At 33.9% G+C, this 24039-nt stretch overlaps 2 protein-coding genes across 2 annotated transcripts in view; one reads left to right on the top strand and one right to left on the bottom strand.

The window, feature by feature from the left end:
- The first annotated feature begins 1376 nt into the window (after window positions 1-1376).
- LOC143909061 (WD repeat-containing protein 43) lies at window positions 1377-5020 on the top strand. The gene is made up of 10 exons (XM_077426953.1): window positions 1377-1727; window positions 1886-2251; window positions 2325-2494; window positions 2579-2878; window positions 2955-3111; window positions 3189-3386; window positions 3469-3593; window positions 3670-3798; window positions 3877-4112; window positions 4222-5020. The coding sequence occupies exons 1-10, from the start codon at window positions 1527-1529 to the stop codon at window positions 4407-4409; spliced, it is 2070 nt and encodes a 689-aa protein (XP_077283079.1). The 5' UTR covers window positions 1377-1526; the 3' UTR covers window positions 4410-5020.
- Window positions 5021-10872: 5852 nt separating this feature from the next.
- Madm (MLF1-adaptor molecule) overlaps window positions 10873-24039 on the bottom strand; it is a 37965-nt gene continuing 24798 nt past the window's right edge. Inside the window, exons 2-11 of the mRNA XM_077428379.1 lie at window positions 16978-17202; window positions 16768-16898; window positions 16336-16430; window positions 16182-16265; window positions 15923-16097; window positions 14990-15108; window positions 14759-14915; window positions 14397-14592; window positions 14205-14324; window positions 10873-12645 (exon numbers count right to left, since the gene is read on the bottom strand). Coding sequence (XP_077284505.1) covers window positions 12511-12645; window positions 14205-14324; window positions 14397-14592; window positions 14759-14915; window positions 14990-15108; window positions 15923-16097; window positions 16182-16265; window positions 16336-16430; window positions 16768-16898; window positions 16978-17202 — 1437 coding nt within the window. The 3' untranslated portion in view covers window positions 10873-12510. The remainder of the gene's footprint in view (window positions 12646-14204; window positions 14325-14396; window positions 14593-14758; window positions 14916-14989; window positions 15109-15922; window positions 16098-16181; window positions 16266-16335; window positions 16431-16767; window positions 16899-16977; window positions 17203-24039) is intronic.

Below are 24039 nucleotides of genomic sequence, written 5' to 3'. Positions count from 1 at the left end.
TCCCTGGCGCACGAAAATTCGTCGCACAAGTAAATTTCCGTACATAAAACTGCCCAAATATCGCTCAGCAAATACTTTTTTTACGAGACTTTTATTATTATCGACTAGACCAGAGCATCGTTAGGTGAGTGCCCCGGCATTATTTGTGCCGCGAACAGCCTTTCTTTCTAATTCACATTTAACGATTCACATTTAGGATGTTACCAGTTTAACGTGGAAATCAGTACCCGTCAACTGGATCAACACATATTATATGATAGTGTAGAGATATAGCACGACTTGTGATATCACCTATTTCCCTCATCGAACTTAATCTGTACAAATGACATCATCGTGTCCTCTTCTCGTACACGAAAGTTAGCCGTGGCCGAAATACTTCGTCCAGCTTACCCATAAAGGCGATTCGACTCGCTCCAGATACGCAATCACGAGTACACGGGAAATCCCAAGGAGCTACGCAACTACGCATCAAACATCGAACACAAAGGAAGACCTCGACCCCGTCGGAATCTTCCAGAACGTGATCTCACCAGCCCAGCTACGCGTTGCTCAAGCAACACCTTTATAAACCAGTGCATCGTCCCCAGATGCCAGTGAGCTTCAGGAACTTGACCTAGCTCGTTCCAGTGAATCCTTTACCTACTTCGCTGTACATACAAATACACCTGTATTAATCGAGTAATAAAGATCCTCTTCAAAATTCAACTGAATTTCCATAGGCTGGGAAACGGTCCAAAACCTTCAACCCCCCTATAATAGCAATTGGAACTCAGCGGCTTGAGTGAGCTGCACTTAATACCCAGTAAGGTCTCGCAACAAATCAACGGATAAACCTCACTGTATTGAGTATACGCTTAATATTCAGCGAAGCTATCCGAGATGTGAGCTATGTAGATATGACTATCCGAGGTGTGAACAATAAAGTTTTGATAAACGGAGTATTTTGCATAATATTTTCATATTTTCATACTATTCGTAATTGCGTGAATTGGGTTGCGCGCACCACAATCGTCATCACAAAAATCGTGAATACGGAATATCTGGCACTCGAGTTCTCGTTAGTACAATATTTGCCGTGGGTGGATTTCGATTGATGGAGTTTTTGGGTACCAGATGTTCCGTGATCGAAATTTTACTGACGTGCGTGAGATCGCCTCTTGCGGAATAATCACTGAACCTTTTTATGTTTTTGATGGTGCTTCTGTTCACTATTAAAATAACTGATATAAATTAGCATATAAGTGGCCAAGTGAAGTTATATTTTCTGCTACTTGGTAAAATTTTAGGAGCCAGCTATTCACTTTAAATCATCATTTCACCTAAATAATCATAATCTGATAAATCTAAAACCCTGAAATTTGGGCATTACAACTATCACAGAAGATGGCTGTAATTTAAGGTGTTGGCACCACGATTTACGCGCCATCTAGCGGCTGGCATATGTCAGTGTCACCGCAGCGAGTGTGGCCGTTCTGGATTTCGATTGTCAAAGTGATTTTTAGGGTAATTTCGAGTGATAAAAAGTGATGGGGGCTCCTAACGAGGGCGGCAGCTTCAGCAATGGCGGCTCGCGGTACTGCAGCGTGGGCAACGGCCGAGCGCGCCTCTGGTCGAGTGCCGGTGGAGGCGCGCGCGCTCCGCATCACGAAATCACTCCAGACGGACATCTGTCGACCCGATTGCGAGCTCTCACCTGGCTCAGGCTGCAGAACGACGCTCCTCCGCAGGTGACACCCCGCCCCTTCCCTCCCCCCTTTCCCCGGCCACATGGCGAACACGTGACAGTGAACCTAACCTCAAACAACACTAAATCTTACAAGCATTTGATTACAGGTTTAGATACCTCAGCTTCTTAAATTAAAATAGTTCATGTTTATTTTTATAGATACTTACTAAGCGAAAAAATCGGAAGCGTAAATCATCTAAAGTTTTTGAAGAAGACGATCGTGACACTGGAGAAAGCAGTCATATTGCTTTTGGAACGTCCGATGGAAAAATTCTCATATATTCGGTGGCACTCGCCAAAGTGGAAACCATTTTGGAAGATTCGTCGGCCGATCCCGGCGATCAACAGATAACTTGCTTAGATTGGAATAGCGGATACGGGTTATACAGTTGTTCGGCCGACTCGACTATTAAAGAATGGAGTATCACAGATAACGACGTTAAAAGTAAATTTAATATGAACACCAACCATAATAATACCCAAATGGCAAAAACGACAGCCATCAAATTAATTCCAGATAAATGGGTACATTTTATTTTATTTTATTCTATTATACTCACGCAATTTATTATTATAATATTTAATAATCTTATTTTAGGGTTCCAGTCAACGTAAGTTTATGTTATCAGCTGCCTGTCAATTGAGGCTCTGGTGTTTAGATACTAAGACTGTATTAAGAACTATGATAGGCCATACTAGTGAAGTGTATCATTTAGATGTTATGTGTTTCCCCAGTGACAACAGATTATATGTATTATCTGGATCTAAGTAAGATTATTACGCTCTTTTTTATTGAACGTGTTTTTAATTGCCGTGTGACAATGTTATTCATACAATCATTTTGATTTTCAGAAGTGACAGAATATTGAGTTTTTGGTGTGTAAACTTTGCACAAGGTGAATTGAATACGATGAATTGCAGTAATGGGGATCTAGAATTGTTAGACACCAGTCAATCTAAGAAGAAACATTCTATTAGTAAGTCTCGGAAGTCAGAGGTAGACACCATTAAAAATCCGTCTTGTAATTTTTTGATGGAAGACATCCCTAAACATGTTTCGTTTATGTCGTCTGATATTAGTTCAAGCAAGATTAAATTATCAGTTGTGACGAGGAGTGGAGTGGTGCATTACTATGAGCATACTTTAAATGGGTGAGCATTGTTTGTCAGATGAATTTTTACTATCCATTGTTGTAGTTCTTGATTTTAATTTAACTTTTTTTTCTAGTGTTTCTACAAAACCAGTTAAGCCAAACGTTACAGTTCAAGTAGCGACCGAAGATGCAGGCTCTATCAAACCAACGGCAATCATGTGCTGTTACATTTCCATCGATTCTATATTGTTGGGATATTCTTTAGGACTCGGCATGATTTTTGAACATGTGGTGAGTATTTATTTTTGTTGGAATTTCAATTAAAGTGTCAGTGAGTTCATTTCTTTATGTTATATTTTTTTCGTTAGGTTCCTAATACGAGTGAGAAAGTTCAAGTACTCATCAGAGCTAACAAAGACCAAAGTAAAAAGGAGACTGCAAAACAATTATCAGAATCGATTACTAAAATTCGACACGCAGAAGACGATTCCTCTGTTGTGTATTTATCAGCTGCGCTTGGTCGTACCGATAACAGTAGTTTTAAACGCTCTGCTGAAGGAAAAAAGGTTTGTGTACTTTTATACTTACTGCCATAGCTTTTCAAAAAGTATTACAAGTTTTACTTACATTCACATTGTTGTTTATTAGGTTGATGTACCGATGGAATCTCGATTGGCAAATCTCAGCATCGCTACTTTAAATAATAAACAAAACACCGATTCAAAGAATATGACCCAGCTATTGATCCAAGCTTTACATTCCAAAGACAGCAAGTGCGTTATAAAAAAATACAAGTCTTTTTTACTATTTTTGATAAATATCAATGTATTATTAATTCTTCATTTGTAGATTGCTTCAATCTGTGTTTGAATGTACTGACAAGGAAGTTGCTGTAAATACCTTGAACAATTTGCCAATTCAATATGTATCACCATTAATGGATTACATTGTTGAAATGCTATCAGGAAAAACAAAAAAGTGAGCTATTTTATTTAAATATTGCGTTTGATCAAATGTATTATGTGCATATAAATAATTATTATTTTTATATTATAGGTGTCGGTCAGCGTGTATATGGGCTGAGGCTTTATGTAAAGCGAAAAGTTCGGCTTTATTGTCTTTGGGTTCTGTCGGAAGTAGCAAAGTTTGTGGTCTTCGAAGTGCTCTTGCCGCTAGGGTACCCTCTCTTCCCGCATTGTTGGGTCTAAAATCTCGACTTACTCTCACCTTACATAGCATGTCGGGGACTACAAATACTCCTGTATCTCAAGAACCACTTTTGGAATATAACGGTAATTAATAAGTTATATACTATAATTGTATTGATGTGCCCCATGTCTGATTTTTATACAAAACTAAATGTATTATATTTGATAAATAAATTTTCTTTTTCGTATGCAGATTCGTCTTCCGGCGATGAAATGGGTGACGAAATGGATGAAGCTTTACGTAACAACGTTGAGTCTGATTCTGGTTCCTGGAATGAAGAAGAAGATTTAGACGAGGATAACGAAAATGATGCAAATTCGTCTAAAGAATCAAATCATGGGATGAGTGAAAGTGAAGATAATGTCAGTGACAGTGATTAAAATGTGTTTTTGTCTTTCGATTTCAAACTTGATCATTTGCAGAATGAACTGTGCCTCCATAACGTGCGTGTGCTAATAAGATTAATTGACTTGTTGAGTTGATTTACACTTAGTATGTATGTGTACATATAAAATATTTTTTAAATATATTTTCTTAATGTTAAGAATAAAATAAAAACCAACTTTAAAACATTTTTTGGTGTTTTGAATTCCCACTATAACTAATTTTAGAATTTTCATTACTCTAAACTTAAAATATGTATATATAATTGAAGACTTATGAATTTTCAATTTATCTGAAATACATTATTAAAATGGTACAAAAATTTCAAAGATAAGAAATATATTTTTATAATTGTTCAAAAACCATGTAAGAAATTGTGGGTTTTATAATTTAAAACTAGTTGTGGAATTTTATCAGTCAAGAATCATAAAAAAATCCACCGTCGCTGACTCCTTTTTTTGTAATCTTAAACGCATTGACTGGAAAAACAATGCAAATTTAAATGTTACGTCACGTATTTTATTTTTGTTAAACTAATTTTTTGTACTTACTTTTTTACATATGAATATTAATATAATATGTTAATAAAAGTGAATTGGGTAAATGTAACTTGCTTATGATTTTTTAATAATTTGAAAATCGTTGACATTATTTTTATTGCTATCAATTAAATGCAGAAAAAAATAATATTAAAATCGGAATCATACCATAAGATGGAGTTAGAACGGGTAAATTTTGAAACGACTCCAAAGCCCTGATTTTAATTGTTTAATGAAAACAGAATAGTCGTCACCTTTGTAAAAGTATTATATGTACATATGTAGATCAATAATTTCTTTAAAAAAGCGACTGCTATTTTTCAAACCTAGAATAACATGTATTGTAAAAGAATGCTATTTATTATGTAGCTATTATTTTTTTAAGTTTTTATTTGTAACAACTGCTACTGAAGTTTGACATACATGTTAATTAATGCGCCACAATGGTCGAAAATATAACAGAGAAGTAACAAAAAATAAAATACATATTTATGCATACAATACATAAAAGAAGACAAATAACAGCAAAAATCCAAATAATAGTAGAAATAGTCACAAAATATCATCATCTTCTACAGCCGCTCACCAACCACTGCTGGATGAAGGCCTCTCCAACACGCTTCTAGTCTTCTATGTTTTGCGCAACTCTCATCCATCTTACCGCACACATTTCCCTAATTTCGTCTACCCATCTTCTCTACGATCTTCCTTTTACACTATTGCATTCTCTCGGGTACCATTCAAGCACTTTTTTTGTTCACCTTTCGTCAATTCTTCTAGCCACGTGGCCCGCCCATTGTCTGTTTAATCTCTACTCTATCCACTATGTTCACTACCCTTGTTGTACTTTTCACCTTTCTGCATTGGACTTTGTATAGCATCTTGGCGTTCAATGTCCAAGTTTCACATCCATACTTCATCACTGGCAAAACGCATTGATCGAAGATCTTTTTCTTCAGGCAGAGTGGCATTTTTGATTTGAAAACAACATTCATTCGTCCAAATACACTCCATCCTAATTTCATACGTCTCTATATCTCTTCATCTTTACTACCGGACATGTCAATTATTTGACATAAATATAAATAATTATTTACTACTTCTACTGGTTCATCATCTAATGTGATGCTATCAGGCATGTAATAACTATTAAACGTTAGTTTGGTCTTATCTGCGTTCATTTTTAATCCTACTTTCCCTGTCCAGCTGTGCTAGTCTGTTAAGTAGGTCAGCTAGATCGCGAGCTATTAAAACTATATCGTCTGCGAACCGAAGATGATTCAAGAAGCGACCACTGATTTTTACTCCTGCTGTGTACCATTCCAAGTTCCTGAAAACTCCATCCAGTAGCGCATTGAATAACTTGGGCGCGATGGTATCTCCCTACTCCTTTTCCTATGCTAAATTTATCACTATCTGAAAAAAGTTTAACTAAAACTGTGGCATTCTTATATATTGCAGCTAACAGCCCCACATAGGGTTCCGGCACTCCCTGTGTTTGTAGTGTTAATTACTTTATATATATGATTTCACACTGCAAACACAGGGAGTGCCGGAAAATATATACATATATGAGTAATATATATTTTGTTTATGTTAAATTATAATATATTTGTATTCAATCAAAAACATATTGATTAATACAAAACTTCCAACACATTACAACAGATAGAATTCGTAATAGCTTTAGCACCCTATAACAAATTTGTACTAATCCACGTATACATATGTAGTGAATATTTACTGGCTGTCTTCATTATTCACAAAATAGTTTTATGTTCATATATTGATGAGTTGGTAAGGTTAAGAATCATCAAATATTTAGGATTGGTCAATTTTCGATTTATTATATGTATATGCTTGCAAAAGGACCAAACCTTTCAAAATAGTAGAAAGTTTTCTATATTGCAATAGAAAGCTGTAGTCGATATTTAAAATTTCAATTTTAGTATATTGTGTCTAGTCAGCAGCAGTAGATACGTAAAATAAGTTCCATAATCCAAGTTTAAAAAAATCATACTGTTTGACCTGGGAATTCCTGCATGCCATCATGGTGCTTCTACGAAGGTATACTAATAACTAGAATTAGCTTGACTTTATATTTATTTTTCTAAGTTAAAAATTACAACTAAATATTGTGTTTTGTGAAATTTCGATACATCCTTCTATTGAATACTTAAATTAAGTCATTTTGTTTTTATTGCAGATTATTGTTTTCAATGATTTTATTTATTTTTGGAGTAAATATAATGCGTTGCTCTGCACAAGGCAATGAGTTTACTATAAACAATAAAGAAACAAACGATAAAAACGTTCATTATATATATCCTGAAAGTTCAGAGAAAGATTTGACAACAAAAAACAATATTTTCGTAGTCTATCCAGATTTGAAAGCTATAAAGATGTTTTTAAATGATACATATGTAAATGTGAGCAATACGCACGAAGACAGTAAGGAGCATGTTCAAATAAATGCAACTGAGAGTAACGAAAAACTCTTGATGAATAAGACGGAGGAAAGCAATACTAAAAAAATTGATAAATCTGAAATCATTTCCGGACATAAGCAATCACAACAAAAGTTAAATAACACACATCTCAAGAAAAAAGTGATAAAAGTACTCATCAAAAAGGGCAGTGCTAAATTAAGAAATAAATATTTGGAAAAAATCATTTCTGTAAACGATCCTAGTATCAGTATTATTAATGATACCAATAAGAGTAAAATAATTAAAGATGAATTAAAAATTAAACTTAATTCTACTGACAATGGATCAAATGAAAATGGCACTTTAATAGAAGTTACAACTTTGAAAATTGACCTTGAAGAAAATGATTCAAAAAGAAATGCAACAGTGATAACGAATAGTAACGATTTACCAAATGCCATAAACGACAAAATTGGCATTGCAAAATTAACAAGTGACAACAGAATGTTTAACGATAGCGTAACCCCAATTCACAGAGGTCATTTTAATAAAATCGTCGAAAAAGAAAACGATTCTACAATCGAGGAAATGAATGCTACTGTGCGAATTGTATCGAATCACTACCGAGCGCAAAACGACAATACGTACTCGGTGAAAATGATTCCGTTTACGATCGACGACGTGGTACAATCGGAATCGCAAAATCGAAATTATTACATACCGGCACCTGATGCATCGAACATTCAACTTCATAACGACCGTGATGGACACACAATGGAAGATAATGTTAAATCAATGGACGAAAAACCAAAGTTGAAACGAATCAAAGTACGAAAGTACAACAGACGTCCTTCAAAAAAGAATCCGATCAGCGTTAAAAATCAACATAAAAATGAAAAGAAGTATAAAGAGAGGCAAAATAAAAAACTTTTATATATTCAGCAAAAAATAGACACAAACCAAAGACTAGGGAAAGTTATAAATTCAACGAAAGATATTGAAGATGTCTCACCTGAACAGCCGTTGTCCATGTGGTCTGGTTATCTATCGCAAGGTGAACCCACTCTTCTTGAGCTGCCGAGCAAGGACAGAGATATAACGATGAACTCTGAAGACTACTTACCTATGCCTGATTACAGCGAACTACTTATAATCGGACCGATACCGAAACCATTGCCGACTCAATATACCAGCAAACAACATAGAAATGTTCAGGAATTGCCGAATCAATAAATATACGTTGAAAGGTTCTTTTGCCTTCACTAATTTTAGTACGTATGGTATATGAATAGGAATAAAAATACTTTTGATAAAATTTTAGGACAATTTTATTTTGTCTGCATATATTTCATCCATTAATAAAATAAGCTTGTAAGAAGTATGTATATACGTATCTGCAAAATGGTTATTACAAGTATATGTTTTGACAACTGTTTTAAAATGGATCTATTGACTAATTACAAATAATGAAACATATATTATTACTTCTGAACATTTTTTTTTCTTTTTACGACAATTGTAATACATTATTCAAATGAATAATCCATACATTTACAGAATATTTAAAAAAAATCTTTCCGCCCTTTGAAACACTAAAGTAGCACACGAGAGGTTTCGAATTAAGTCGTTTGACTTTGTTGTGGATTGTTTAAATTATTGATTGTGTCTCGTTTATGGAACTTTAGTGATTCATTAACCCCTAAACGTGAAAAATATTTTGTTAACACTATGTAATATTGTTGATGGAGACTTTCTAAGAAAGCCTGTTTATCTTTTCATTCTTCATCGCCTTTTTTAAAAATACTAAACATAATATTTTTAAAATGTAATGCAATTTCTATACATGTTACATTTTTTGAATAAAAATATAGATTATAAAAACATTGAACTTTTTTTTCTGAAAAGTATTGTACAGAAGAAGTACGAGGTAGCCATATTTTAAGGTGTTTTCAAGTTTTAAATATCTATTTCATAAAATGAATCATATTATAATAAGATTATTGCTTCATTCATAACTTTATTGACTTTTTGGTGTCATTTAGATTTATATAAAACCTATAGTGTAAAATAAAAATACATAATAGGAAACGTAAATCCCATCAATCGCTTAGGGGTTAAGGTTAAAGGGTTCAAAAGTATGAATTGTAAGCGATAAAAATAAGTTTCTATTAAAAAAATTATGTAGTTTTTACAGACCAAAGCTTCTAAAATACTGTTATTATGAAGTAAAAATATAACTGTAAAAATATATTTTATTATACATATAAATAACAACACAATAAAAGACATACATAACCTTTCACAAAAATATTGTCTATTCCAATTATTGGAAAAGTATAATTCAAAAGGACTAGAAAAGGTTCTATGATCTCTTCATATTCATCAGTTTTCAAATATTTGAAATGAATTCACGTGAAATTCATTTGTTTGAAAAATGCTTTATAATCATTTGGAAAAATTTACAGTAATCTCTCTGAAAATGCAATTAGAAATTTTCAAATTCAATGCCGCTTTACACTCACATGAATCGACGCTTTAAACAATTTAATAATCCTCATCGATAATCTAGGTTTACGACTGTAGTATGAAATTATAATAAATAAATATTTGAAGAGAGATTACAGCAATATAAGGAGTCATTATTTAAACCTTAAGCGTGACTATCACATATTTACAAAAATAAAATATTAATTTAAAAATATATATATATATAAATATATATATGTATGTATGTACTGCGCGGATTTATGTAAAAAAAAAGCCATCAACTGAAAACTGAAAATGGTGGAATAAAGAGGTATTGTTTACAACATAGACATTGAATAGTAACCAATTTTCACTTAAAATAAAATATAAATTAAATAGATACAATTCTGGAATATAATTATACAGGATATCATTACTATTATTTATATACGGGAGAGGGGGAGCAGGGGGAGGGGGCAGGTTTACTTTGAGCGCTCTTCAGCCAAATCACTTTAAATATTGCAAGTGGAATTTTAACAGAATATCTTTTACAAGCATCGAATTAACAATTAATGATTTATATTACATATATATATATATCTCATGAGCACTATATAAACAAATTAAAATGCATTTAGTATACACGTATGAGTGTACACATGCAAATATATCGATATACGTGTAGGCAGTCCAACTTGATTACAATCATTGCATGCTCAAGTTATGTATTTTGTTATTACTATACGTTCGTAGTTTATTGCGTTCATATTATAATCAAGTTATAACGTATACATGTATATAGTTATATTTATTAAATGGAATTATAAGACCTTGCACCGTGTGTAAGAAATTTCAAATGTTCCACATTTTGATAAGTCAAAATTGTGACCTTTCTTAACTTTAAACAAACAATAATTTCCAGATTTTAATACTACGATCAACCTTACATGTCTCTTTTTTTAACTTATCTCAATACCAGTCTTGATTGAACCTTACTATACGTATTTGTTTTTTTTTTTTTTTTTAACAACATTCGTAGATAAAATAGCTACTGATTATTCATACTAATTTCAACACATCCCAGATTCAGTCTCAGATTCAAATATTTGGTTTCAATTCCTCCATCTAATACAATACATAGCTCCGGCAATTAATTCTCATAATTCAGAATAAAAACATAAAATATTTAAAAATCATATGGCAATAACTAGCAGATTATAATCAATTATTATAGCGTCATTTATTTTTAAAATATAAAATAACAATAAAATTAGCATTCTCTAAGACAACGTACATATATAATTGCATCTCTGGAATATATTTTGACGTGCATTAAAAAATTTGCATTCGCTTCTAAGCATTTTCGTATATGTATGTATTATATATATTATATTATGAATAGTGACATATAAATAAACAATATCAAAAGCGATTCATAGCACAAATACTATGTTTAAATTATAACTTACAAATGTAACTGCAATATATACACGAAATGTCATATAAGCTCACTTGATGAAAATAATCATTGATGCAAATACAAAACAGTAAATAAAAATTACAATTCAATGGATATGAATGCAGAAATTCACATCATTAAAAAGAAGACACATATTTTCCCAATAACTGACATTAATTGACAAAAAAATTTCATAAAATATATAATATGAACAATTAAATAATCAGATTCTATTTTAATAAACGAAAAAAATAAATACAACATATTCAAAATGAATCGATAAAAAATTAATGTACTAATTAACTGCTTAATCACAAAAACAAATCCTAAATTCAAACAACACCATTGATGGGATGATTTTTTTTATTTTGTAGTTTGAAGTTATTTATTATCCACTTGTAATGAATAGTAAATACGTTGTATAGTATGGATTTAAGTCTAAAATTTGCTTGTATGACTAAGATTGTTGTGTGTACAAAATTAAAACCAACTAAATTAACAAATAAAAGGAATTAGCGTACAGTGACACGACCGATCACATACAGTGAATATCAGCAGCTAGAATAAAGCACCAAGGTTCGTATTCAAGACAACACACTAACCTCTCAAGAGCATTAGCAGGCGTACAATTTAATTTAACTCGACTAAAATGTATTACGCAATAAAAATAGTAAAAAAAAAAAAAAAAAAAACTATTGAAAATACAAAATAGCCTAAACGCAATGCTCCGAAGGAATGATTCACATATTCTCGTCTCACTCGCTCACCAGTTCAACATTTTTTTATAATTCCAATACAATCACAAGTTCCCTAATTAAATATTTATTTGGTTTTACAGGGGGGTCAATGCGAGTCCTATAACGTATCTCGTATTGAATTAAAATAATTTCTTTTTCATCACAATTTTTCTAATATTTATTTAAATTACAAAATCGACTTGAAACTAACACATCGCACCACATTACTTTGCGGATTCTGCACAAAATCAAAGCATGCCGCTTTGTTTTCAATAACCACATTTAGACAAACCTTAGTCTAAAATCTATATTAGTCATATGTATTATGTGAATATATTTACACACACGCAAACAAATGCATGAGCGTGTGCCAATATACCACCTTAAAAGCGAAGAATAATAGTCTCGGAGAGAACAGCAGAGTTTGGGGTAAGGGTGTGTAGCAAAGGTGGTGCGTGTCGGAGCAGCTAGCTAGCAAAATGTGGGGCGACGGGTGGCAACAGCATAGGACCTCCACTGCTCGCTCCGTTACTACCCAGTAATGAACCGAACGAACTACGCAAGGTGTCTTCTATGAGTTTTGCAATTTTCTCTCGGTCCGTCTGAAAATATAAACAACAGACTGTTACAAATACAATATTAAAAATTGAATCATATATGGTAGAAGAGGAAAGTTCCTATTTAAAAGATTGTATTTCACATTTTAAAACTAAACTACATAGTCGGCGTTGCTCGACAAAACACTCAAAAGGCTCCAAACCAGTGGTGGCTCATCGGAATTCATATTGGGGTGGGCTGCAGACCATACCGGTGATCAAATGCAAACAAAAATAGCATGCATACTAGTGTTGAATCCAATGACATATCATTGCATGGTTGTTGGCGTATTAAGTTATTAAATAAAAAAAAATTAAAAGAAATGTGTCTTCCGTCATGTGTTCGATCCCCACACGGTCGAATTTTTTTCAAATACCTTTTAAATATATTTAATTGTTTAATATGAAAAAAATGGTTAAAACTACCTATCTACCTACATTTAAACAATATAAAACACCGATAGAAAAATTAATTAATTAAATAAATTTCAATAGATGGCGGTAAATTCTCTGCCAAGAGGTAGCATTTAGTATATATATATATATATATATATAAGTTTTTTTCTTTTGTTATTGTATTCGTATATACGTTTTGGCAGTGGTTTAGCTGTGACGTACATATGTAAGTCGAATCGAAACGACTATTATAGTACGGCGAGCGTTATCTCAGACAGACAGACAGAATAGCGATATTATATATACATATATGATACTATACTATACTGGGAGGGCTGCAGTCCGAAGCCTATATGGACGAGCCGCCACTGCTACAAACCCTTTCAAAATCAGTAGCACACCACATTTGATGGACAGTTACAGTCCAAGTGTTCATACTCGAGCTCTTGGTATTAGTTTCAGTGCTAACAGTCCAAAAGCTATCTTTAAATAGATTCACCATGAAATCGTAAGTTGTCAAAACGTAAATAAAAGTATTTAACAGGGAAACCACATAACAACGTTGGTATAATTCCTATTTCCGTTAATTTTAAAATATTGTAACCCAGGGTAAGCATATACATATAAGTATGAACATAGAGGATGGGACAATCTTATGCCTAATAGTTTGTGTATGAATAGACTAGTTAATTTGTCAATTTGTTCTCTCGAGTACACTATGACTGGCCAGATTAGTTCGTATATGAAAAACTATAGTGGTCATGAACGAACGAAATGTACACTTCGTAATTCAAACAAATCAAATAGTTAAATTTTGAATCATATATCAAATCCTTTCCAAAAACACTTGTTGAATGTCTTTAAACTTAAACTTTAGCCTTGATTTACTACCATAGAGAGTATAACGAAAATTGAAACACGCCAGTCTTATTCCACTACTAGTTTACTTCGTAAGGAGTGGGCGATCAATATTCCCCTCACTACTGCCAGTTTTCAGTTTTCGTTTTGCTCGTGGTGTTTTTACCCATACTCTCCTACTGCCTTTAATAAGTGTTTCACTTTCCGTTCATATTACATTTCTTAACATGCGAACTTATACTACACATGTATGTGAACTGCCATGAGAAGTTTTACTTTAAAAGTGAGCACTTTTTTACAATAAAATATACCTCGTGTATGAAACCAAGATGGACAAGCTCCTGTGATAGTAGCACGGCTGTGTCGGCTCGTGATACATGACAAGTCAATTGTCGATTCATTTTATCGTCCATCCTTAGCAAAACAGTCATCTGAAAATAAAGTAAAATGATAATTAGAAAACCGACAAATTTGAGTAATAAAATATATCGATTTTTATTTACGGTCAATTCGGGAATTTCACCAGGATCCTTCGCTTTAATACTACACATCATATTCGTAATTCGACGCGTTTCTATATCTAGGGGCTCCGGCGTTACCGACTTGACAGATTCGGCCGTTTCTGGAGGTGATGCTGCACGCGCGGCACCCGAACCTTTGTGACCTCGGGTATACGCAGTCAACGGATATATTCCATACCTATAAATACAGATTGTTTATTATTATGCGCTAACAAATTTCAAATTTCAAAAATATTTATTTAGTTCTGTCAAAATACACGTCAATCACAAATCGGCAATAAAACTACGTGTGAAAATAAATATCATATACAATATTATGGCAAAGAAAATAAATTTTCACTGACTTCACATCTTCCACAAATTTTTCGAGCTTCTCGGAATGCTGCTGTTGCGGAAGATCAGCAACAGTGAATTCCCGGCGTTCTCCGTCGATCACAGTCCAAACGAGCGCCACTCCTTCTTTGCCGACTACTTCGTCTGTTATTGTTTCAGATATGTTTGCTGTAAAATAGATGAAATTTGTATTGTACGGCAAAAATATTTTTATACAAAGCTGTAGTGTTTAAAATATATACCTGAAGTATTAACCAAGCAATGTGCGGCTAGTAATTTTAATGAGTGTACTTCAAATAATAAAGGATGAAATAGAAGTTCGTGTGCACTCGGCCTTTTTTGTGGATTAGAATTTATACACCTGAAAAAGAAAAAAAAAATAAAAATCATTACGCTCGTTTAATTAAATGAACCTTAATTTTGATCATTTTCATAGTAATAATTTACACTCATAACTAATACATCGCACGAAAAACAAATTATTTAACTTAAATGTATTCCATCCAACATTCAACAAACATATTGCACATGAAAAAAATTATTATGATTGGAATTTATTTATTTGCACTTCAAAATGACTAAATCACGTTATTTTTTTTACTGGCAACGTTATATTTCCAATAAAGTTTGTTTGTGTCCAAAACCTTCTGTTTTGTCTGCCAAACTGAACTTTCCTTTATTTATAAGTGACCTGGCACGCGAATTTATACATATATAATAGATTAATTGATTAACTCATATTATATCATAGATAGAAGATAGAAGATGAATAATATTCTTGGATTAACCAATAATTATGATTTGGAAAGCGAAAAGGAAGCAAGTGAAATTTTTCACAACAGACGTAAAGCAAATATGAAACGATAACCCTTACCAACTCAGTTTAAACAAAATTATATCATCTTTCTTCAAAAATATTTCAAACATTCAATTGCCAACTCAAAACTATTCAATTAAAAGTTCATGATACTATGTCAAAATTTTCTAAATTCAAGTGCATGATACTTGACGAATCATTATTGGAAATAAAGTTAAGTTCTACCAAGTGAATAGTATTTATTTTGAAGTTTAAAGTAATTAAATAAAGTTCCACGTACTTAGTGAATACCATTAAAAAAATGGTTCAATTATATATTTCGCATTAAATAATTAAAATTAAAAAAAAAAATGCATACCTAAAAATAAAATCTATTTGCTGAGGATTTTCTAATGACTCAACAGTGCGCATCACATTTTCCTCAGTGACCAGTGATCCACTGTCGCCGTTTCCTTGGATTTCCAAGGCGGCCATTTCCAATGCACACATTCCGAAAGAAAATATGTCCATGGCAGGTGCGATGAATTGAGCAGCTGTAATATAAAATTATTATACAATAAAAACCAAAAATACAACTAAGGAATTGAATGCAACTGGATAAAATGAAATTAGCATACCTCCATATTCTGGAGCAATGAAATGCATATTTTTCATATTCTCTCTGCAGGTCTTTACATGGTGGTGAATGGCATCAGGAGCAACTGCAATACAATCACAACATAAATATGTGGTTTGATTTTGAATCGGACTTGAATTTGTAATAAAAGTTACCTGATCCAATCTTTACAAGACCATTATGCTGTATAAATATAGTGTCACATGTTAAATTCCCATGTATAATGGGCGGTGAACAGGAATGCAAATAACTAAAAAACAAATATGAATCAAGATTAGATACGATCAATAAAAACATACATTCATTACTGTCAAATATGTATGTAATAACGATATAAAATATATGCAGTTTCAGTGAATCTAAGACCTAGATATTTTCGATTTACAACTATGTATTTACATGGTGTCGAAATGATAATATTAATAATATAAACAATTAAAGATTACGTATAAATTTAATGTGATGGTAGATGAGTATTACTTGGTATGTGAGCTTGTGTCGCTGCAGCCGTTCAGGGCAAACAGTTTCACATTCGGTCTCGGCGGTTTTGCAATTCATTATGCAGTTTCAAACATGTATTATTTTACCTTAATGCAGAAAGTATCTGAGTACACCATCTCTTCCACGCTTGCAATGGTAATCTTTTAACATTACGTTTTGTCCTTTTCAAAAATTGCTTCAGTGAGCCGCAAGACATGTACTCAGTCATAAAAATGACCTGCAATAATAAAAAAAATACTTTAGAACTACATTATGTATAGGTATATCAATTTATCATTCATGTGAGGAACATATACCCTAGGTTTATCGTTGTGTGTGTCCGTCCAGTATCTATGAAACTTGACTATATTTGGGTGCTCCAACTGTGTGAGATTTTCAAACACTAATTGAATTTTGTCCTCTTGGGCTTTGAAGTTTTTCCTCTCGGAAAATTGCACCTCATTCCAAACAACTTCGACGCCCTCCTCCGTGTCCATGGCCAAATGAGCGCAGTCAATCCCGGGGACATCTCGCTGATCCACCTGTTTTAACAAACAAAAAAAAGGAAAAATAAATAACAAGAATTAATATTATATATTCTCTATTTACATATATTTCCTGGCATATTTTTATAAACATATGTACGTCATGTGCCATGACAGGGATTACCTTAAGGCGACACATATGGTTAGATTCATTTTTGTACATAAGTAGTAACAATTTTTCAAACAACATGAAATACAAATACATAGAGACATCTATGGACGATCAACAAATTTGCGAGAGACATTATGTAGGTAGTAGCATTTATAAGATTCAACAAATTCGAAATGCAAAAATAGCTCAAATTTGCAAGAAACTTAGGGGGAGTATACCGATTTATATGGGTTTGGTGCAAACGATCGACAAGCGCCAGACAGACTGAACCACAGATTAACTGGATGGCTGCTTTAAACGCAATTCTCGACTTCACGAATGATAGATTGCACATCAGATGACGAGTAACCTTTCGATATGCACAGATGCAATTATTAAAATGGTAGTTATTAAAATTGAGTTGGATCTTTCTGGCGAGTTTAATAAGGCAAAATTCGGAACTAAAGTATCAGAGGCACAGAACGTATACAGGGTAGATATGTTGGGACTTCGGGTAGATTTCGCTTAGTGTAAGTGTAAGTGCGAGAGCCATTACAACTGCTGTCAAAATCCGTCTCGTGAAGAGTCTCGTTTTTTCTGTCTGCTTTTATGGTGTCGAGACGTGGACCATGAAGGCGGCGGATAGACGGAGAATCGATGCCTTCGAGATGTGGTCCTGGAGACGGCTACTGCGCGTGCCTTGGACCGACAAACGCACGAATGTGTCTATTCTTGAAGAATTAAAAATCAAGGATAGACTGTCAACAATATGCCTGAAACGTATATTGCGGTTCTACGGCCACATTGCACGAAGAGGTGAGGAGAGCCTGGAGTGGTTGGTTGTGGTTGGTAGCGTCGAAGGCAGAAGAGCCAGAGGCAGATCACCCGCACGCTGGACTGACCAAGTATCTGCAGCGACGGGCGCTTCCACGGTAGCAAGTCTTCGCCTGGCCGAATTTAGAACTGAATGGAGGCAGCTGGTTGACCGGACATCATAGTCACGATCCTCAGTGATGAGGGAACCGACAGCAATATAAGTGCGAGCAGTGCGCACGCATAAGGTACACGTGTTGTTAATCTGTAGTTCAGTCTGTCTGGCGCTTGTCGATCGTTTGCACCGCATCGGATTTATATATATACATTTATATGTATACTGAGTGGTACATAGTACGGTTTTTTTTAGCACCGCACCCCTACCCCATATTCATGGTACAAAGTCCCAAAAATCACCCCCTGGAGTGTTTTTGGTGTTATTTTATCCTTGCTTGACAGTGATCAATAACGGTGAATGCCATATTTGAAGAAATGTAGGAGAAACTTGTCGGTTGCATATGGATATGCATACACGTGCGACCTCCCAGACATATTCATTCTGCACGTGCACAGCGGGAAGCAAAGGACACATGACGTCCCATACCACTCTGTGTGTTTTCGCCCTCAAGCTAGAAAAGTCGGAAAATTCTAACAGGAGACGGTCTATCTGTGTTTTTTTTAATAACCACAAGACCTTGCCAGCAGTGTATTTGACTATGACTTGAATCCACGACCTATCTTCTTGTATGCAATAGCTCTACCAGTTCACTGTCTCCGGTGACTGAAATTTGGGGGTGGGGGGGGAAGTAAAAATAAGAACTTTAAAAAAAAAATTACATGCGAATTGATCCTGTTTCACGAGGCAATATATAAAATTTGGTGTTTCTAAATTGAAATTTAGATTCGCATAGCAGACAAACAAACAAATAAACAAATATTCTACTTTATATCGAGATATACCGATACAGCCGATTTATTCAAAACAGGAAATATTGAATGTATTTACATACATAGATAAATATATATTTGTAAGTTCAAGTTTATCATCAGTCATATGCGACACTTTCTTATCCTGATTTGACATGTACATATGTATAAGAGTAAATAAACATTCAAATATATATGTACAACTATAGATAAATTTCCATTATCGCGAACAACTTTCAGCGCGAATGCATTTATTGGGATGGATTACACATTCCATTATGACTAGGTCTCCATTTAGAACCGTCAACAGTAATTGAAATTTAAGTTAACCCAATTCTGATCAAAGCGGCTCAACGCAGTTTCGCAACACTACTTGATCATCATATGCGTTAACAGTTGAAAATTTAATACATCATTAAGGTTACTTCAATTATCAACATTAGAAAGTCATTCACTTGCATGAAGACATTTTTCTACAGTTAACATTAAATTTGTTGTCTTAAATCTTAATCTTTTATTATATTTTCAGCTTGTATCCATGCACGTACCAATGCCATTTTGCACGTCTAGCCTATTTTAAGTAGGTTTCATGGTTATTTGATAATCTGCTTACGACTTATTTGGCAAATTCTATTACAGCAACCCTGATTTACACAACATACGTATGAATTTACATATAAACGCAGTTCTGGGAAGAGAATCCAAGCCACATGAGTAATATCTCTAAAACCGCATATTTATGAACATTTTTTTTATACAATATAACAGTTCATTCTATAAAGTTTCTTTAAAAACCAAAACAAAAAACTACAAAGTGGCCGTGATCAAAATATTTATTACAGATGTGGATTGCAGTGGCGTAACAAGGGGAGGGGACGACCAAGGTAGCGATGCCCCGGGCGCACCAGCTTTGGGGGCGCCTTGAGAGCAAAATATATTTTTAAAAGCTTTTATCCACTGTCTTGTCGTATTTTATAGTAATTTAAGTTCACTTTGAAAAGTAAAATGTGAGCGGTTGAAGAATTCGTTTACAAAATTCGCCAAAACATTAAAGTTTATGGGTGTTCTTCTTAATCCGCTTGTCGAAAATGCACTCATTCTAGGCTTTGTATTGAAAGCAATGATGTGGCAATACTTAAACATATACATTTTGTCTGAACGTTTAAAAAAACATATTTACTGTGAATTAATAAAAAAAAGGGTACCATTTATCGGCCCGGCAAATAAAAATAATGCCCCTCTCTAAAATAGCTCGTACAATTGATTCGGTGTTCGCCCGGCAAATCAAACGTCAAAGGGGTTGCCAGTAACAAAACTAAAATTTGACAAAAATAAATACCGACTCTAACAACCTAATCTTAAATGAATAGGGTCAACCTTAACGGATGAGAGCGGCCTCCCTCCGTCGTCGTGTAATTGTATCGTCAAATTATTTGCTTGTTGCCGCGTCTTCGTATTTCCACTTATCTGTGTATGTTCGGTGGATGGAGCTATTTCAACGACCGCCATATATTGACTTTCTTATTATTATTAATTATTGAACGGTTATTTATTAATATCATTATTATTATATTTATTTTATCATTCATTAGTTATATTATATATAGTATATAGACGATGGTGATTGCACTATTCTCCCTATTGTCTGAAATAAAAAGTTATTGTTGTTATATGTATTGTGTTTTTTTCTTAGCAAATTGTATGAGTGGTCAAATGTGACAAAAAAAGTTAGCCCCGGGCGTCATTTACCCTCGCTTCGTGGATCTGTTCCTTTTAGCAATACTACGCCTGTCTAATCAGTGAATAAGATAAATACAAACAAAACCAACACTTTCAGGTTCATTATCGCCTACGAATATATTAAAAATAAATGAAATACAAGAACGTGACCCGAGTTGAACGTATGCAGATTAGAATGCAGTTTAGACTGAAAACACACACACAATGCACGCCGATACAAGGCTAATCAGCACGAGCTGTTTACGACCAGTGACTTGACCCAATAAAGGTAACTTATCTGTTCAACGAGCAATGAACTGAGCCAAAGGACCACACCGACTTCCACTTCAACATCTCCTATCACATGTACATACATACACACAATAATGAGAGCCTTTAGTTGTGACTTAATGATTCTGTCGTAGAATTCCAACTAGAATCTTATTCGCATCACGTACGCTTACGCATTGCTCATACACTAACTGGGTATATTATGGTGGCCGACACCCACTTCAGGGTGGGAAAAAAAATAATCGCAATTTTCTCCATTTTCAACGCAACAGAGAAATTCGAACGTAGTAAATATCACAAATGTAGTAAATACGTAGTAAAATAGTATAGAAGATAGTGTTTGTCGCGATATGGCAAACATAGTGGGGATATATCGAGGACGCGTGAAGTAAATGCGCATTTAACAGTCTAATAGGAAATACGAAGATGCAGTTGCACCGCATGAATGCTGCAACTGTTGTCTCCGTCGGCTATAATAAGACGCGATGATATGTCGACCGGGTTCCGTAGGGAATCCAACACGCTTCTAAAACCTGAGACTTTTATATATGAGGACACAATTGAAGCGAACCGGGTAGAGGCTATTTATTCTCCTTCTGAGATAAGAATATGATTTTAGCAAGCTAGTTATGAATAGAAAGATGTAAGCGTTTCAATTGCAGTACAATAGTTTTATGTTTCATCTCTCCAATGAAAATTTGCGTATAAGAGTGAATAATCAACCAAGTGGTGTGAGAAGTTGCGCAAAAGTGGCAAATTTCAGACTACTGTACTGAATATGTTACAGTCCGTGTTCACTCCCGTTCCTTAATGAACGTACTAGTTTGTTCATACACGAAATATTGATTTTAGTTAGTGCTATAGTCCATCTGTTGTAAGATACTTGGGTAAAACGCACTGTTGTCCCTTTCACCCCATCTTGACCAATAGCATTTCGTACGTACAATGTTATATTGTCTATACGAAATGCTATTGGTCGAGAGGCATTGAAAGGTATAGCATGTACGTTTTTCCCAAATATCTGCGGACCGACTCCAATAACAGTTAAATATTTTAATACTCACCAGGCGTCGCATGAAACTTTTAGTTGTCGAAACCTTTGAGACGTCAAAACGCCAAGTATTTAAAAGGGAAATCCTATAGAAACCACATTATAACGCTGCGTTATAATCGTATAATTCGCGTTTCCGTTAAAATGTTGCAACCCAAGGAAGCATACATATGTACATAAGAGGACGGGACAAACGATTGATAATAATTTTAGTTTGCACATGAACATACTAGTTTGTTTGTCAAATTTTGAGTGCACTATAACTAGTCAGATTGGTTCGTATATGAACAAACTAGTATATTCACGATCGAATGAAATGTGTATGTGGAAGAAAATGTAAAAAAAGCTTTCTTCTTTTCAATGATACTAACCTTCATTTCAAATTAACACGATTATATTGTAATAATATACATACATATAGTATGTATCTGTCATATCTGGTTTTGCTCCAGTCAATTTCGGAATTGATTCAAATCAGGTTTCGTATGAACCAATTAACTCATAAATTTAAAACTGACATAAATAAATATTTAAAAAAAATAGAGAATTCATTTTTTAAGAAATTTATGACTGAATGTATAGAGCTTTACGTGATTTCTGACATGACCAGAACATTAAATCATACCGCGATGATAGAATTTCTTAAAATCGCTTCAACTTACGTACATACATACATGCATACATACCAGAGGCGTGCCGTGAAAATCATCACATCTCTATCGTACAGCCTACTTATGTGTGCACGAGAAGGATACAAGAGGACTCGGTATGACGTCACCTAATCCCCTTGCATTCTGTTCGCGCACACGTAAGTAAGGCTGTGCGACAAAAAACAGGGATATTTACACATGTGCTAAGCCTAATTTGTGAAATTGGCTATTACGTGAAATAAGCATTACATAAATTAAATTTTAATTCATGAAAATAGCAAGTGAAATTTGACGTTTTAAACATATTTTTTCGTGATTTTTGTGATGAATATAAAAATAAGAATATGTACATAGGTGTATGTATTTTTCTTATACATATGGTACTGCATGTTTCGTATCTATCATCGATAAAATAAGGCTACCAAGTTTAAATATTGATATAATATATGCATTATAATAAATTGGTTCCGCAAAGCCGATAAAAACAGGCAATTGTTGCATTCATCGGAATATTAAACGTGTGGGTTGGATCTCTTTTGCAAAACTGGGTAAAAAATTTAAGCTGAAATGGTGTCGGCCAGCAGTCTCTGATCGATTATACGATAGAAACGGCCCTGGAAGCAGGTGAAATGTGAAGGTGTAAAGAGAAGGTATACAAAATATGTACCTATACACAAATATATGCATCCGTCTGTTCGCATCTCTAACGGAGTATGTGCTTTCAAAAAACTTTCTAGCTAAAGTGCGAAAACAATACACACTTTCGTTCGTTTGGGCGCAACGTCCCTTTTTCGGAACGAATTGAAAATATTAATGTGGCTGACTTCTTCGAAACGTTCCGACAGCATGGAAAGTTTATAAATTAAAAATGTGTCCAAATTCACTATGAAAATAATGATCGAAACGGATAATAATATATTGAATGTCACGAAAATGTTTTTTCGGTGGCAGCTGAGAAATACAGAGCACGCAACGCAAAACATCGATTTGAGCGAAATTTTCAAATCGCTCGTTATATTTTAACATCAGATGTCAAAAAACTTTGTGTTCGGAGGATGTTTAAATGCTAATTGACGTCGTTACTATTTCAGTCCAGTTTATAGACTTTTTAATACGGAACCCACTGTATAGGTAAGCATGATTATCTATCGCAAAAACCAAACGCGCAAACACACTGAATCGTACGCCATGGTTTCGAGCTCTTGGTTTCCTTTATTTACTTTTTTTCCAATATGAAAATCACCGTAAATCGATCACTGTCAAACCTATATATGCCAATGAAAGGATAAAAA

Source organism: Arctopsyche grandis, chromosome 3 (assembly GCF_051622035.1).
Source record: "Arctopsyche grandis isolate Sample6627 chromosome 3, ASM5162203v2, whole genome shotgun sequence".
Lineage (NCBI taxonomy): Eukaryota > Metazoa > Arthropoda > Insecta > Trichoptera > Hydropsychidae > Arctopsyche > Arctopsyche grandis.
This window is presented reverse-complemented; position numbering and strand designations above follow the sequence as displayed.

What these genes read in the sequence shown, in the direction of transcription:
- LOC143909061 (XM_077426953.1), top strand. Translation starts at nt 1,527, where the DNA reads ATGGGGGCTCCTAACGAGGGCGGCAGCTTCAGCAATGGCGGCTCGCGG. An exon ending in AGAACGACGCTCCTCCGCAG is followed by an intron (nt 1,728 to 1,885) that starts GTGACACCCCGC and finishes TTATTTTTATAG; the next exon opens with ATACTTACTAAGCGAAAAAA. An exon ending in CTATCAGGAAAAACAAAAAA is followed by an intron (nt 3,799 to 3,876) that starts GTGAGCTATTTT and finishes TTTATATTATAG; the next exon opens with GTGTCGGTCAGCGTGTATAT.